This window comes from Mycotypha africana, assembly GCF_025528875.1.
Source record: "Mycotypha africana strain NRRL 2978 chromosome Unknown BDF20scaffold_6, whole genome shotgun sequence".
In the NCBI taxonomy this organism is placed as follows: Eukaryota; Fungi; Mucoromycota; class Mucoromycetes; order Mucorales; family Mycotyphaceae; genus Mycotypha; species Mycotypha africana.
The window spans coordinates 543,106-555,623 of NW_026515730.1; the positions used below are offsets into that span (position 1 = coordinate 543,106).

General features: G+C 36.8%; 4 protein-coding genes across 4 annotated transcripts; 3 read left to right on the forward strand and 1 right to left on the reverse strand.

Moving 5' to 3' along the window:
- Window positions 1-49: 49 nt before the first annotated feature.
- Window positions 50-4,001, forward strand: BDF20DRAFT_873498 (armadillo-type protein). Its single transcript, XM_053081207.1, has 9 exons — window positions 50-172; window positions 254-371; window positions 446-509; window positions 581-686; window positions 795-1,204; window positions 1,282-1,416; window positions 1,490-1,615; window positions 1,694-1,867; window positions 1,944-4,001. The coding sequence occupies exons 1-9, from the start codon at window positions 151-153 to the stop codon at window positions 3,582-3,584; spliced, it is 2,796 nt and encodes a 931-aa protein (XP_052935474.1). The 5' UTR covers window positions 50-150; the 3' UTR covers window positions 3,585-4,001.
- A 96-nt stretch (window positions 4,002-4,097) lies between these two features.
- Window positions 4,098-4,748, forward strand: BDF20DRAFT_994726 (HotDog domain-containing protein). The gene is made up of 2 exons (XM_053085398.1): window positions 4,098-4,359; window positions 4,430-4,748. The coding sequence occupies exons 1-2, from the start codon at window positions 4,172-4,174 to the stop codon at window positions 4,716-4,718; spliced, it is 477 nt and encodes a 158-aa protein (XP_052935475.1). The 5' UTR covers window positions 4,098-4,171; the 3' UTR covers window positions 4,719-4,748.
- A 3,059-nt stretch (window positions 4,749-7,807) lies between these two features.
- Window positions 7,808-9,941, forward strand: BDF20DRAFT_820734 (amino acid permease/ SLC12A domain-containing protein; the record flags this gene model as incomplete). The annotated part of the gene is made up of 6 exons (XM_053077557.1): window positions 7,808-8,077; window positions 8,180-8,332; window positions 8,453-8,544; window positions 8,643-8,676; window positions 8,745-8,859; window positions 8,938-9,941. 6 exons carry the CDS (start codon window positions 7,808-7,810, stop codon window positions 9,939-9,941), a joined length of 1,668 nt encoding a protein of 555 aa, XP_052935476.1.
- A 976-nt stretch (window positions 9,942-10,917) lies between these two features.
- On the reverse strand, window positions 10,918-12,287 carry BDF20DRAFT_975435 (eukaryotic translation initiation factor 2 alpha subunit-domain-containing protein; the record flags this gene model as incomplete). Its single annotated transcript, XM_053085071.1, has 5 exons — window positions 10,918-11,294; window positions 11,389-11,498; window positions 11,592-11,799; window positions 11,910-12,042; window positions 12,174-12,287. The coding sequence occupies 5 exons, from the start codon at window positions 12,285-12,287 to the stop codon at window positions 10,918-10,920; spliced, it is 942 nt and encodes a 313-aa protein (XP_052935477.1).
- Window positions 12,288-12,518: the final 231 nt, after the last annotated feature.

Below are 12,518 nucleotides of genomic sequence, written 5' to 3' on the forward strand. Positions count from 1 at the left end.
GGCTACGTCACGCAAGTAAACACGTAAGTGAGAATGACTTTCGAATACAGCAGATACGTACAGAGACAGACAGAAAAACGCGAGCATTAGCATAGAGCCTTATTCTTTTTCGTTTTTTATCTCCTTCTTTCCTTTATTTGATAAACATAAATGACAGCTCTTACATCAGCAAGTAAGCTCATTTTACGACTTGTAGGATTTCATCAGAAACAAAGGGGCAAAATATCCTAACGTCAATTCTCCTTAACGATAGATGGTATCATTGCTCTACTCGATGAATCACAACCTGAATTAAAAATCTATGCACTGCAACAATTAAACACATTGGTTGATGAATTCTGGGCAGAAGTTGCTGACTCTATTGCTAAAATGTAAGCTTTTCTGTTCACTTATTCAACACCAAAACGCTAACCTAGATCTGCAATTTTTGAACTGATGTGCATAGTGAAATCCTTTATGAGGATACTTCGTTTACTCAAAGAGAACTAGCAGCTTTAGTGGCTTCTAAAGTAATTAATACTTGCTGTTATGGACTGACTATCACATTCTGTTATTGACGAATTCGCATCAATTTAAATAGGTCTACTATAATTTGGGCGAATTAGATGACTCACTTACTTTTGCTCTTGGTGCAGGTGAAGCTTTCGACCTCTCAGAATCCTCAGAATATGTGACAACCATGATTTGTAAGTTTTAAAAGCGAAAAAAAAAGACAAAAAGAGCTGATAGAAGTGTCAAAACCATTTGTATGTTAGCTGAATGCTTACAATATATATTCATTCCGCGTATAACAGCCAAATGTATTGACAAGTACATCACCCTCCGATCGGAGAGTGAGGACCCTGACAGCGCTGTTGATCCCAGATTAGAAGACATTGTGGAAAGAATGTTTCAACGTTGTGTAGATGATTGTGAATTTGAACAAGCTATCGGTATTGCACTTGAATCCAGACGTCTTGATATTGTTGAAGCTATGATTAAAAGAGGAGAAGATTCAAACAAACTTCTGTCTTATGTCTTGGATGTTTCAATGACACTTGTACAAAACCTGGAGTTCCGTAATGAAGTCTTGAGACTTTTGGTAGATTTATATACCTCCCTCGAAAATCCCGATTATATTTCAATTAGTCAATGTTTGGTTCACCTGAACGATCCTTCTTCCTGTGCAGTTATGCTTAAAGAATTGATTGAAGATAGTAATGAGGTAAAAAAGAAAAGGAAAGAAGGTGTGAGAATTACATAGTTGCAGATCATAACTAATCTTGTGGTATGTCGATATAGCTCATGGCTCAACAAATTTCATTTGATTTGGAGGAAAACGCAACTCAAGAATTTTTGTCAAAGGTCGCAGCAGAATTACCTGTTGAACCTGAAATTGAGGAAGAAAAGGCTGAAGGAGCAACTGAAGACGAAAAGGCAAATATTATTTAGAGTAAGAATTTAAACTATCTAGTCCGATTGCAATAACGTGTATTTTCATGTATTATAGCCAAAGAATGACACGCCCTTCAAAAAAATCAAATCAATTTTGTCAGGTGAAGAGTCAATTCGCCTCCACCTCGAATTCTTGTACCGTAACAACCATACAGATCTTCTGATTTTGAAGAATACAAAGGTAATCACTAAATTGTATAGGAAGAATTGCAAAGGGTGTATTATATTGAAAATACAACATTCGATCTGTGCATTATAGAATGCTTTGGAATCTAGAAATTCAATTTACCATACAGCAGTTACTTTTGCCAATGCATTCATGCAAGCAGGTACTACCAGCGATGAATTCTTGCGTCAGAATCTTGATTGGTTGTCCAGAGCCACAAATTGGTCAAAGTTCAGTGCTACCGCCGCCCTTGGTGTTATTCATAAGGTAGATTCAAATATATGGAAGAAGGAATTGGGATTTCAAGGAATGTTATTGATTTTTTTTTCTTCAATATAACTAGGGACAATTAGCTCAATCCATGAACCTTCTGGCTCCTTATTTACCTCAAGAAAGTGTTGGCAATAGCTCTTATTCTGAAGGCGGTTCACTATACGCCCTTGGTCTCATTAATGCTAACCATGGTGCTAAGGTTCTTGATTATTTAAAGAATGCCTTGAAAGATACTTCTGATGATGTAATTCAGCATGGTGCTTGTCTCGGTTTAGGTGTTGCCGGTATGGCTACGGCTAATGAAGCCATTTATGAAGAACTAAAGAATGTCTTATTTGGTGATGATGCTGTTGCTGGTGAAGCCGCTGGTCTAGCCATGGGTTTGATCATGCTTGGTACTGGCAATGAAACAGCCGTTGACGAGATGCTCCAATATGCTCATGAAACTCAACACGAAAAAATTATTCGTGGTTTAGCTATTGGTATTCCTTTCATTATGTATGGTAAAGAAGAGCAGGCGGACGAATTGATTAAGAATCTATTGGAAGATAAAGATCCTGTTCTCCGTTACGGTGGTATTTATACTATTGCTATGGCATATAGTGGCACTGGTAACAATAAGGCCATCCGTCGCTTATTGCATGTCGCTGTAAGCGATGTTAATGATGACGTTCGTCGTGCCGCCGTTACAGCTATTGGTTTCGTATTGTTGCGTAATCCTAAGCAAGTTCCACGTATTGTCCAGCTCTTGGCTGAAAGCTACAACCCTCACGTCCGATATGGTGCTACCCTCGCTTTGGGTATTTCTTGCGCCGGTACTGGCTATCTTGATGCTCTTGAATTACTTGAACCTATGACAAAGGATCCTGTCGATTTCGTTCGTCAAGGTGCCTTTATATCCCAAGCCATGATCTTGATTCAACAAACTGAAAACACAAATCCCAAGGTTGCTGGCGTTCGTAAATTGTTTGAAACAATTATCAGTGATAAGCATGAGGATCCGATGGCCAAATTTGGTGCCGTTCTCGCGCAAGGTATCATTGACGCAGGAGGTCGTAATGTGACCATATCCTTATTATCCAGAACTGGCCATGCCAACATGCCTGCTATTGTGGGTATGGCTGTCTTTACACAATTCTGGTATTGGTATCCTTTGACACACATGCTCAGCTTAGCCTTTACGCCTACTGCTATCATTGGTCTCAACAAGAACCTTGAAACACCTCGCTTTGAATTTGTCTCTAACGCCAAACCATCCTTATTCGCATACCCACCTGCCATAAAGCCTCCATCAGCAACTGTCGTAGAGAAAGTGGCTACTGCTGTCTTATCTACTACTGCTAAAGCAAAAGCTCGTGCTAAAAAGATTGAGAAAGAGAAGGGAGATCAAATGGATATTGATGAAGATAAGCATACTGGTACGAAAGAAGATGAGGAGATGCAGGATGATGAAAAGAAAGATAGTGGCCATAAGTCACCAATTCAAAAGAAACAACAAAAGAAGGAGGAAAATTTTGAACTGCTTGAAAATATGGCACGCGTTGTTCCTGCTCAATTGAAACACATTACATTTAAAGAAGATTCACGTTATATTCCAGTGAAGAAAGAAAATGTCGGTGGTATCATAATGATGATTGATAGAAAACCAGAAGAAGAGGAAGATTTGATTCAGCCACGTGTTCCAGCTGGAGGTAAGTACTCTCTATCGTAATTTATTAATTTTTTAAGCGCTTGTTTTCTGATGGCTTTCTTTTTACGATTTAGATGCCACAACAAGAGCTGCGGCAGAGGAAGAAGCAGCACCATTCGAGCCTTTCGAATATCCTTTTGATGACCAATAACTGTCTTCTTTTTTTTCATTTAACATTTAATGTTCTTGCCAGAGTTTTAATTTGTAGAAATCGAATAACAATAACTGAACATACTTGTACACAATAAAGAAATTCTTAAAAAAAATAACAAGATGCATGGCATTCTGCATGTGAAAATGCAGCAGTAGGAACTCATGAAGATTTCTTTAGCCCAGGGGCAAGTTAGAATCAAATCAGTAAAGGATCGAATAAAGTTTGTAGGCATCTTTCATAGGATAATAAAATATGAATAACTGTGAACCAACCATTATTGTGGATATTTCGTATGTCGAAATTTTGCTTTGTCATACATTTTCACAGTTATGACTTTCTCTTCACATCCGTCTCATTTTTTATCCAGTGTCTTTCCATTTCGCATATTATTCACAAGAATAAACGACTATTTGAACTGCTTTGAAAAAATTCTAATAGAAACCGAAAATACAGAATGAAAATAGAGAAAGCAGTTGCTCAAAGATACCCCCAGATTCTACAATTAGTAGAACAATTTAATATGAGAGAAGGCCAAGGAGCCGTTTTTTGGGAAGATAACGTTATTGAAGAACTCCACATTGTCGGTGCAGAGCCTGATAAGCTGATTTGGGAGTTTAAAGTCAAGGAAGTGCATTGTAATAGGTATTCTTCCGGTTAAAAAAAAATTAGAAGAATGATATTGATAATAATAGTTTACTAATGATGCGAGCAGACTAGGAAACCTTCATGGTGGTTGTGCTGCTACCCTCATTGATATATGTAGTAGCTTTGCTGTACTGACTAATAGTGGTAAAGCACGTTGGAATTTGATTGGTGTCTCCACTGACTTATCTGTCTCATATCTCAAAGGCGTTCCAGCAGAAACTATGATTCGACTTGAATGTGAAGTTCAAAGAGTCGGGAAAACGTTAGCTAACATATTCACCAAAGTTTATAACGATCAGGGCCAAGTTTGCTACACAGGCTCCCATACCAAATTTAACATTGATCCGAAGTTGTAAATTTTGATGATAATAAATGGAAGTTTATACATACCTTCGAAAAATACAACGGTTGTAGCAAAGACTTAGCTCGTAGCGCTGCAAATATTCCAATAATACATGGATGAGGGGAGTGAATTAGCGCTTCTACCTATCAGTAATAATAAAAGACCAATACTAAATCATCATAATGATTTGAACAATAGCTAGCCGACGAAATAAATCTGGCACTTTGGTTCTATCGATCAAACGGTAATAGATAGATCGCTATACCCAATTAAGATTGATTTAAATCTGATCTTTTACAATGATGAGTTTGAATAGCACGTAGAATAATGCGCTGTAGAAATGTTGGTAGTGGTAGTTTCCTTCTTGGTTGATGAGGGGCACTGAAGAAAGGGTAATATATTATCAATTAAATAATCGCTGCTAATTTTATTGCTCATTCTCAATCATAAGGAGATCCTGTGCTGTAGCAACTTCGAACATCTCAGACAAAGTATAAAGAACGAACTATTGAAGGGAAACAACGCCCTTCTCAATTTCCATACTAAGCTTTTTGAGATACTTTTTTATATAACAAGTCATACAAAAATTGCACAAGCCTTGTTTGCACGGAATGATAAAGTAGTCTGAGTACCGGAACTGATCACCATTAATGAATGTTTGGGTAAAAAAAACCTATTTTGCTTAGCTGTTGTACTTTCTATATGGGCGTAGATCCAAATCAATGTCCTTATTCGTATTATGAACATATATCTTCTACTCTTTAGCAAGCATAATTTTACGGAAGTACTATAGATCGGGTGTCTAAGCTTGAACGACACAAATCAAAAACGATTTATACGTTCAATATCATAACTAACCAAAACTTTAACAACGAAACGTCTACACTACTTGAAAGACATATCAATACCATAAAATGCATACCATGAATGATGCCTGAATTCTTCGGTGGTAGCAGCAAAGGATGTTTAATTGACCAGTTCCAACTATAACCCATAAAACAAAAGGAATACAGGCATTAGAAGCTATTACATGTTATAGCATAGTATTGGGTATTCCCAAAAGAAGGAAGAATGCTAATGGTGTGTTACCAACTTTTTTCTGCTAACTCTTTTACACGAAGCCAAAAAAAAAAAAAAAAGAAAAACCTTTATGATAAATTTTAGCACTATCTTTAAGTAGAGGAAATAACGATATCCTTAAAGAGCTGGAGGGGGGTTAGTAAAGCAAATTTAAGCTGAAGATCGCCTTCAACGGTGGTTGAGGGCGAGCTAATGCAAGGTTACATTAGCATAAGGCATAAGCTTCAATTTTTTAAAAAGTTGGTAATTTCTTGTTGCATGTGTAGATATGGACAAATTGTATATTTCTAAGTATGCTCAAGCACTATATATATTGTATGCCAATCTACTATTGAAAGTAAGAAGTAGATGTACACTTTAATGAATAATCAATCAGTAGGTTTACCTTCCTGAAAAATTGAGTGTTATACTACTGTATGTAGCTTATATTTTGAAATGAAAATTGATATTGCCCACAGATACGGTGACACTGATGGCGTTTTCCATCTTTAAAGCATTTGCTTTGAAAAATTTCGCAATAATCTTCAAATTAAGCAACCATTGCTAGCTCATGAATACCTTGGCGGATTCGCCAACCCGTAGGCAAATACAGGATGCATTTTGCAAGGTCACTCATTTTCAGCATGTTTATTTCTTCCTCTGGTTAACGCTGCTATATGTATAATAAATGTTATGCTTGCCAAAGAAATTCAGGCTATAAAATTTCTCGTAGTACTTCTTTTGTAACGCAAAAAAAAACTAAAAGACAATTTCTATACTTGCATTTGGACAGGTAGGTTATGGTACAATAAGCAACGGCTACTTTATTTTAGGAGCTTTACGGACGCTTTTGAAAGTGAATGAATTACAACATATAGAAATGTCGAAAACACTGTGAATTTATACGCGGATCTTCTTAATAATAACAACCTGTGTCAACAACTCCAGATAGGTCAATTTGATTGAGTAATCCGATTTTGCGATAGCAAATTTAAATGCCCTACTGCAAGGCGTTGAAAAAATGGTCGAAATGAAGAATAGTAAACCAAACGGTATGGTTCATTTATATTGTGAAGGTAAAAGACGTAGCCAGTTAAAGCATAAATACTATCAAGAACAGTAATAAGGGATCAGTATAATTTGATATCCATTCGTACAGAAATTCACGCCGCAAGAAGTAAGAATGCAGTTAAGCTGGTTGATTATCTGTTACTTCGACTATACAGGAATCCTCGTGTACATTACGTGAAGATCAAACGAATATAATCATTAGTGTCATCAAAGCAGACGCTTCTTCAGCAGTAGGTGTAAAACCTCTACCTTCTTAGCGTCACTGTTGTTACGACAATTTTAATGCTAGATAGAAGTTGGTTAACGGGATTATTGTACTACAGAGGTATGCTTTATATTAGCCAAGAGTGTTTTGCAACCAACAGAAGTTTTAAAGTTGGCTGATCAACGTTGTATGTGGTAATTGGTATACGGAATCTTCAGATTACTTACAATGTAGCTAGGCGAAGAATAAAGTGAATTGCTTGCCACAAATGAAAAATCAGCGTTGAAACTATTTGATTCTTGCACATTAAACTTTCGATTTGTGCGACTGTAACAAGAAAAAGAGTTTTTCCACGCTTGTCAATGATACACTTTTTCATTCTATTTATTCTTCTTTTGGAGATTACAAAGGATTTGCTGATTTTGGCAGGCTTGAAAACCAACGATAATGCGTGTATCTTCCTCTGTCTCGGGAAATGAATTTATTTTTTTCTTTGATAATCTATGATGATTTCCTTTAAAGAAGAATAATAGATGGGCCAGGTCTCTCAATTCTTCTGCTGTTAAATTATTTTTTATTATTATTTTTTTTTTTTTTGTCGTTTTTCAATTCTTTTTGATTCTTTTTCACTCATTCCCTCAACCGCCTACCTTTCTGCAGCAGCATAGATCATCATTTGGAGTATTTGAATTAGTTCCTCTTTTGAAACATACGCATAGATCAGAACAAACAGACAGCAAATTAGTATAACATTTCATCAACTGATCATGTTTAAAAAGAACAAGAGCAATGCAGAAGGAAGTAGCAGCCGTAGCTCAAACCCTTTCAATCGTACAGAATATGTAGAGGAAATAGACATGAATGATATCAAAATGGACACTCTTCGATCACGCATATCTAGTCCTGATATGAAAAGGGGAGCCCCAAGTTTCCATGAAGACGTAGGCTCAATATATAGTCGATCTGGTCCAAGCGGGTCAATTGGCGATGTGATAGATGATAGACCAAAACTGCAAAGAGGTTTAAAAGCTAGACATGTAAGGATTCAAACAGTGGCCATTCCTTTACACATTCGAAAAATTCACGTTATAATATGTATAATAGCCTAATATTAATCATCTTTTTATGATCCAATGCAGTTAACAATGATTTCACTGGGTGGTACCATCGGCACAGGTTTGTTTTTGGCCTCAGGTGCTTCCGTAGCTAATGCTGGCCCCGGTGGTGCGCTAATTGCTTATGCTTTAATCGGTATCATGGTATTCTTTATGATGGAGTCTTTGGGTGAAATGGTAAATGCCTGAATAGCTTATTTAAAAAAAAATGAAAAAAGATTACTTAGAAGTGAAACCTGAGCTATCTGTTCTGAGAAAGATTTTTTTTAACCATCTCTTTTTCTTTACCATTTTTAGGCAACATATCTCCCGATCTCGGGCAGTTTTAATAATTACGCTGGCAGATTTGTTGATCCTGCTCTTGGATTTGCCTTGGGATGGAATTATTGGTAAAGAAATCGTTTATATGAGGAATGAGGGCTATAGTGGAAGACATTTTTCAAAGAATGAAAATGGGTTGACAGGATATGTCAAACTTTTTTAATAGGTATAATTGGGCTATTACTGTTGCTGTAGAATTGGTAAGTATCGCGACGAACTATTTTTTTAAGAACTATATACTGAAAAGGTGTGCATTTTGTTCTTGTAGACAGCAGGCTCCATGGTTATGCAATTTTGGCTTCCTTACGTTCCAAATTATGTCTGGTCAATTGTCTTCCTTGTCATCATCCTTGGTTTGAACATGTTCTCCGTTAAAGGCTATGGTAATTATACATGATATGGATGATATGCGATTCTTCTAAATAAGGCACTAACATTTGGGAATTGTTCGCGTGTAATAGGTGAAGCAGAATATTGGTTTGCATTAATCAAGGTTTTAACGGTTATTGTCTTCATTCTCCTTGGCATTCTCGTTGATACCGGTGTCTTGGGCGGTGTATACTATGGTACTCATGTTTTTAATTCTGGCGGCGTACAAGGTTTGGGCGTACTTACAACCTTCTTGACTGCTGGTTTCTCATTCCAAGGTACAGAATTGATTGGTGTTGCCGCTGGTGAAAGTGAAAATCCACGTAAGAACGTACCTGCCGCTATCAAGCAAGTATTTTGGCGTATTGTCTTGTTCTACATTCTCTCTATTCTCATCATCGGTTTGATTATTCCATACGATGATCCCAATCTTTTGAAGAGTGATGTTAGTGATATTTCCATTTCTCCCTTCACTCTCGTTTTCATTAAGGCTGGTATCTCTCCTGCTGCTCATATCATGAATGCTGTTATTTTGACCACTGTTCTCTCTGCTGGTAATTCTGGCTTGTACGCTTCCAGCCGCACGTTACTGGATTTGGCGCAAGAAGGCAAAGCACCCAGATTTTTTAGTAAAATCACTAAAAATGGTATTCCCATTTATTGTGTGCTTTTAACCGCTGCTATTGGTATGCTTGCCTTTTTGACTTCTCTCTTTGGTAATGGCGTCGTCTATAATTGGCTTATGAATATTTCCGGTATTTGCGGTTTTATTGCCTGGCTTGGTATTGCTGCCTCACATTTCCGATTCCGTCGTGCTTACAAACTTCAAGGCTACAAAGAGGAAGATCTTCCTTTCAAAGCAAGACTGTTCCCTGTTGGTCCTATTTTTGCTTTCGTCGTTTGTTGCTTTGTCATTGTTGGCCAAGGTTATGATGCTTGGACAGCTGTACCTGTTAAAGCCTCAGATATTATTGCCTGCTATATCGGTGTTCCTGTATTCGTCGTCATTTACTTGGGATATAAGCTTATCAAGAAACCCAAACTCATTCCTTTAGAGGAAGTTGATTTAGTCTCGGGTCGTGCGGAATTTGAGTAAGTATCTAAATTGTCTTTTGAAATTATTATATGATTTGGAGAAAGATCATAGCTTCATGTATCGTTATCTAAATATTCAAGTTTCTCCATTAGACATACTCTGGAATCAGATACAGACAAGAAGATGGACCCTCTGGAAGGTGTTAGTATTTTGAAGCCTGCAACTTGGAAGAGAATTCCTTCCAACCTTAAGTCCTGGAGAGATGCTTTGCATAATTAGACACAGCTGGCAGTCATTCTTCCTTTTTATTGTTTCCATTTTGTGTAATTAATCCTTGTATATATATTTTATACGTCACTTATATCCATATCTTGTATTATCAATTTTTTGTTATTTAATTGAAACGTCTAATGTCTTTTTATAAATTACTGAATTAAAAACACGTCAAAGAAAACAGAGTAAATGTGTATCATCGCACCATTTGACCGAAGTGTTGTGTTTTCTTGGATGTCCTTCATTTTGTGCTCATACTCTCTGTAAGAAATTTTCCATGGAGTTACCTACCAAGTATTTCATTTGTTGACCTTCAAGGTAATGGTAGAAACTTTCTCAGCATTTTCCGGAATTGATAATGTAGAATAAGATGAAACGTCCGAAACTGCTATGTTCAATAACGGCCTTATGTACAGATTTCAAGGCACTACCTACTTTTGAACAACTGTACAAGTCTACGCTACTTCCGCTACCGCTTGGATTGAATGTGCTTTGTGTTCACATAATTTCGTGTATGGGCAGTTGAAATCGCTTGTAAATAAAAAATTCGCATAAAGAACCGTAATTTTAAGCCTTAATAAAGAATGTCTTACAATATAATGGTAAACATCCCTCTCACTTTCATCCTTTGATGTATAAGCATGTACGTAACCATGAGTTAATGGTTTATAAAAATATCAATCCAAAAAAAAGAGGAAGAAAAGTGTATACTCTACGTAGGAAACTTTACATTATTGTGTAATATTAAAAATACTTTTGCTTTTTACATATCATCGTCACTGGCAGCAACGGCATCACCTTCATCTTCATCACCACTGACCAATTCATTTTCCTTTTCAGCTTGGGCCAATAAAGCAGCAAAATCACGGTCGTCTGAATCAGAGACCAATTTAGCTTCCTTTTCAACCTTGAACTTGGTCCAAGAATACTTTTCTAATTCTGCCTTTATCGCTTCAATACTCTTTTCAATCATTTCAAAACCGAGTTTCTTATCCAAAGAATCGACTGTGACGACATAGAAAGGCGCGGCCAAATATGTGATTTTGATAGGTACTTCTTCTGAACCAACAGATTCACCGGCCTTCAAAGCAGCCTTAATGGCATTGACACCATCAATACCTGTACATCTAATATCAAGTTCTGGAATAAAAGGGATATTCAAATAAGCCGATATTCTCGTCAGACAATATAACTCTCTTTTCTTAGGAAAAGGAACTAGAATCGAATCACTTACGTGCACGAATCTTAACGGGATGAGGAGTCATTCTGCGCTTAATAATGGCTAATAATTCCTTCAAAACTTCATCAGGAATATTCATACCGGCAAACACAGCATCAGAATCACTAATTTACAAATAAACTCGTTCGTTAATCCTTGTCTTTCAGTTTCACTTGAACCTTATCCAAACAAAAAGAAAATTAACAAATGAACTTTACACAATAGCCATCTTGAAAGCATCATAGGCATGTCCAAACTTTTTATACAAAGGCCAACCGATAGTTTCGTATAATTCTTGCAAAGGCATGTCGTTCTTTTCAGCAACATGACGTAAAATAGAGTGAACAGCTTTAGATTTGTTGTATTTCTCTTCACATTTTACAATATCTTCAGGGGTGACACGACGCTTAGACAAATCGATATAACCTAAATATAAAGCAGGAGATTGATGAATGAATAACTTCTTTTTTTTTTTTGTCTAAACGAGGAAAATATGCAATAAATATTTCCAAACTAGAATGTGTACTTATATTTACCCTTTTCTTCGTCAACTCTGAGAACAACAACAACTTCGTCTCTGCCGACACGAATCAACTTTTGAACTGAACGAATACGTCTTCTGGACAATTCTGAAAGCAGAATCATACCTTCTCTATCGCCATATTCGAGCTAATACGGCCGTAAGCAATTCAAAATAGATGCGTTTAAAGAATGAGTAAGAAAAAAACGGTCAGTAAAGCTGGACCTAAGTTTGGAAATTAGAAATGTCTCGTTCGAGCGATTTAGAATGATATATTTACAAGTTTGACATAAGCACCCATATCGGCAATTTGACGGACGTTGACCATGACAACATCGTCAACCTTGGGAAACTCATTCTCGTACATGCGACAGTGGAACTTATTGTCGGCCATCTTGTGTGCTATGTCTGTCTAATTTGTTTTAACAGTGAAAAAAAAAAAAAAAAAGACTTAAAAATAGTCGACTTTGCAAAACGACAATGGTGCAGAAAGCAAGAACAGAACAACTCTTCTCAAATTCGAAGACAGCGAAAAAATTTTGCGGCTTATGCCCAACCGAACTTTTTGCACCCCTTCTTGATCTCTACTGTAATTGGCAATGGAATGCTCACTGAGGAGTCATTT